This window comes from Melitaea cinxia, chromosome 5, assembly GCF_905220565.1.
Source record: "Melitaea cinxia chromosome 5, ilMelCinx1.1, whole genome shotgun sequence".
Classification (NCBI taxonomy): domain Eukaryota; kingdom Metazoa; phylum Arthropoda; class Insecta; order Lepidoptera; family Nymphalidae; genus Melitaea; species Melitaea cinxia.
In genome coordinates, this window is record NC_059398.1 from 10,075,759 (window position 1) to 10,079,899 (window position 4,141).

A 4,141-nucleotide genomic window follows, 5' to 3' on the forward strand; every position below is an offset into this window, starting at 1 on the left:
TTTCCTCTAAATTTTCTCATCTTCTAATATTATTTTTTAAAAGTCCAAAAAATTGTGTTATAATTGACGTATAATCATATTATATACTAGCTGTCCGCGACTTCGTCCGCGTGGAGTAAAAAAAAATTTCAGTTCGCAGTTCGAAAAAAAAAAACTAAAATAAAAGTGCCCTAAGTTACTGCTTATTACATCAGCTATCTGCCAGTAAAGGTCCCATCAAAATTGGCCAACCCGTTTCAGAGTATCCGGAACAAACATACAGAAAGACAAAAATTGAAAAAAAATGTTATTTTGGTATATGTACCGTGTATACATGCATTTAGTAAAAAGCGGTAATTTTAATATCAGAAACAGACACTCCAATTTTATTTATTTGTATAGATGTATAGATTCGAAGTACACATATTAGAATTTTTAGTCTCTTTAGTCGTCTAGGGTTTACGTCGATTTCTCTGGGATTCCATCATCAGATCCTGGTTTTCTTATCATGGTACCATACTTGAGATATCTTTCCAAATTCGAGATCCTTTCCAACAAAAAAGAATTATCAAAATCGGTTCATAAACGATGAAGAACATACATTAATATATATATATATATATATATTAGCGACCCGCTCCGGCTTCGCACGGGTATAAAATATAATTAAAGCCTATGTCATTCACTGAAAAAATGATTAAAATCGATCCAGTAGTTTTGATTTATTCATTACTGCCCGTGGCCCGCACGCGTTAAGAGCCATTTCACAATTTTACGCTCTGCAAGTTAATGTAAATTTGGTCGCATCGCGCGAGTCGTACGAGCCACGCGATCTTTGTGCTAATAAGTATAGTGTGACAACCAAAAAACCATCTTGATCATTTTCTAATGTATAATAAAAATTAATAACTCGATTCGAAAGGTGGTGTGACACACACCACCTTTGATTAAATTTTTTTTTGTCGAAATCGGTCCACCCAGTCAAAAGTTCTGAAGTAACATACATTAAAAAAATACAGTCGAATTGAACCTCCTCCTTTTTTGGAAGTCGGTTAAAAAAAATCGCCAAAATTAGTTGGGTCTACTTTCATCCAAAACTATGCTAGTCACATTCATACACAGATTTTCTTGGGCATAATAAAATGCTATTTTATTCATATCGTAAATATTAGATTCATTCGTAAACTCAAAAAACTAATAAATCAATTAAAAAAAAAATGTTTCCTAAAAATGATTTTTTTATTTTTATTTTAAATTTATTGACTGTTGTTATATAACATACTTGAAATTTTTAACAAATTAATTATGTAAAAAACATTTAATACCATAGTTATTAATTTTTATTATACATTAGAAAATGATCAAGATGGTTTTTTGGTTGTCACACTATACTTATTAGCACAAAGATCGCGTGGCTCGTACGACTCGCGCGATGCGACCAAATTTACATTAACTTGCAGAGCGTAAAATTGTGAAATGGCTCTTAACGCGTGCGGGCCACGGGCAGTAATGAATAAATCAAAACTACTGGATCGATTTTAATCATTTTTTCAGTGAATGACATAGGCTTTAATTATATTTTATACCCGTGCGAAACCGGAGCAGGTCGCTAGTATATATATATATTTCTATTTATCGGTACAACTTAACATTAAAAAAATGTTTCCGTCACCTAATAACCGTTAAAAATTTTAACGGTATAAAAGGTATCGGAGAAAATTATCGCTATTTACCAGTATTTTATAATAGTAATTGGTAACGTTACAAGCACTAATTACGTCTTCTTCGTATTTACTTTTTTTTTTTAAAATGTGTCTTCATGTCATAGACAATATATATTATTTTTTTATTTTTTTTTTTTTGTAAAAATAAACTTGACACTTGACAGTTCTCTCTTGTGAAGTTTGTTTACTATATAAGAGTACTTTTTAAATAATTCCGTTTTCTGAAACTAAAAGAAACTTAAAAAAATAATTTGTTGAGTTTAAAGATGGACACCGAGGTAGATTTAGTGTCTAAATTGCCTACAAATAGTCTAATAAATCCGACAGGGTTCGACGTTACAATGAGTGCTTTACTCATTGGTTTAGGTGCAGAAAAGTATATTGATAATTTTAGGTGCTGTCGATTTTCATCTGAACTTCTTTTAAAATTAATTGATTTTTAACCTAATTTTGGTATCCTATCTTAGGAAGCATAACATAGGGCAATGCACATTAATGGAATTGTCCGATGAAGACTTGGTTAAGTTGGGGGTAGATGATTCTGTCATAAGAGCAAAACTAATTGAAGAAGTCAAAAATTTACCTATTTATGAAGAAACTGATCACATGTATGTAATGCTTTTTATTACGTTTGTTCGTATAATAAAATGGGTACAGTTGGTTTTACATAACTTGATTCTTATCATTGATGAACTTTTGTTGCAGAAATTCGAATACAAATTTAGATATTTTAGAAATAATAAATATATTGGAAGAAAGCTCACAACATTTGTATAGAATCTATTTAAGTATGATGACAAACACACTGACTCTAAAAAAGAAAAAGACAGAAGACTGTTTGTTTCATAAAGATAAATATGGATCAAGCATTGCTTTGTCTACTTTAAGTGAAATGACAAATATATTAAATTCAATGGATATTGCTTTACACACGAAAATAAAGGTAAACATTCAGTTGAAAATATACTTTGATTGTTTGTTTTTTTTTACTAATAAGTAAAAAAAATTTATAGGTAGTATCCAACAATTCACAACACAGGAAAACAAAGAAAATTGTAGTTGGAACACTTGGCAGTATATTAATTGGATTGTTATCTCTTTTCTTTATTAAATCTATAAAACAATTATAGAAAAGATACCACGAACAAATTGAACAAATCAGATTTGAGCACAATGTTTATGACAACATACCAATATATATTCATTAAAATTATCACTTCAGTTCCTCATCTAATATCTATCCACCAGTTCCAAAAATACAATACTATATATATATAACATGAAAATAACAATAAAGCCGTACTAATATGAAACAGTATCTGGACACTTTTAGGATGTGAGATCCTCAAAAGTTATCAATAGTTTTCAATTTTTTTTTTATTATTATTTAAAATATATATGTTTAACAAAATAAAAAATTTGGAACCAACTGTAATTTGTTTAATTCTACTTATATATATTTTTACATCAAATATTGTTTAAGTATCATTTTATTAGTAAGAAGTCATCCAAAGCCTTGAAGTATTGATAATAATAATAATAATAATAATACACTTTATTGTACACCAAAAACATAAATAATACATATCAAAGAAAGAAAGAAAATATTGACAATATATTCATTAGGTATAAAGGGCGGCCTTATCGCTAAAAAGCGATCTCTTCCAGGCAACCTTAGGGCAAAGGAAATGGATTGATTTTAAGTTAAATTATACTTCTAACTTTATTTCAATGAAAGTAGTTTGTTAAGTCTTGTAAAATATATTTTTTTAAACTGTTAACAGAGTTTAAACATGAAATCCTTAAATATATGTTTTTAATTAAAAATTATTTTATTTTTATTTTTTTAAGTACCAAATTATTTCCTAATTAAAATCTAGTACTTATGTTTACAGTAGTCAAAGAATACATTACAGAAATTTTAAAAACTAAAGCTCTGAAATATAGCTTTTTCAGTCTGACAATAAAAAAATAACAGGAAATCAAAACAATTGGCAAATCGGCACATCAGAATTATTCAAAAACAGCCGACAAAAAGTAAATCCAGACCTAAGTGACCCAAATCCAAATTGTTTTGACCTCACCAATTAAAAAGTGTAAGGTAAACGATGAGGCAGCCGGGCAGTGTTAAACGGCGGTGCGGCGGGCGGGCGTGACGTCACGGCCGGGCGCTCCGGAAGCGACCCGGAGGCGCTCGTCGGTAGAGGAGTCCTGGCTCCCTGGACCGACGACATCGTTTATTGCAACCGAACGCGTCAATTGAAACGCGTGTCCGCTGCTCGCCCACTCGAGCGATGCTCGCGCCGAATCACGACAATTTCGACTTCTAATAATATGAGCAATTTTGCATTTAACAAACTGCATTACGTTTTATGAATAGTTTTATTAAATTCCTTAGTGTAAAAATGTACAGGTTTTATTTTTGTATATTTGTTTCT

The 4,141-nt window shown here is 30.4% G+C and overlaps 1 protein-coding gene across 1 annotated transcript; it reads left to right on the forward strand.

Moving 5' to 3' along the window:
• The first annotated feature begins 1,847 nt into the window (after window positions 1-1,847).
• LOC123653569 lies at window positions 1,848-3,133 on the forward strand. The gene is made up of 4 exons (XM_045589562.1): window positions 1,848-2,097; window positions 2,171-2,311; window positions 2,409-2,646; window positions 2,717-3,133. The coding sequence occupies exons 1-4, from the start codon at window positions 1,970-1,972 to the stop codon at window positions 2,831-2,833; spliced, it is 624 nt and encodes a 207-aa protein (XP_045445518.1). The 5' UTR covers window positions 1,848-1,969; the 3' UTR covers window positions 2,834-3,133.
• The last annotated feature ends 1,008 nt before the right edge of the window (window positions 3,134-4,141 follow it).

Excerpts from the sequence above, each read along its gene's own strand:
- LOC123653569 (XM_045589562.1), top strand. The coding sequence starts at position 1,970 with ATGGACACCGAGGTAGATTTAGTGTCTAAATTGCCTACAAATAGTCTA. Across the intron at positions 2,312-2,408 it reads TATGAAGAAACTGATCACAT|AAATTCGAATACAAATTTAG; the intron begins GTATGTAATGCT and ends CTTTTGTTGCAG. Across the intron at positions 2,647-2,716 it reads CTTTACACACGAAAATAAAG|GTAGTATCCAACAATTCACA; the intron begins GTAAACATTCAG and ends AAAAATTTATAG.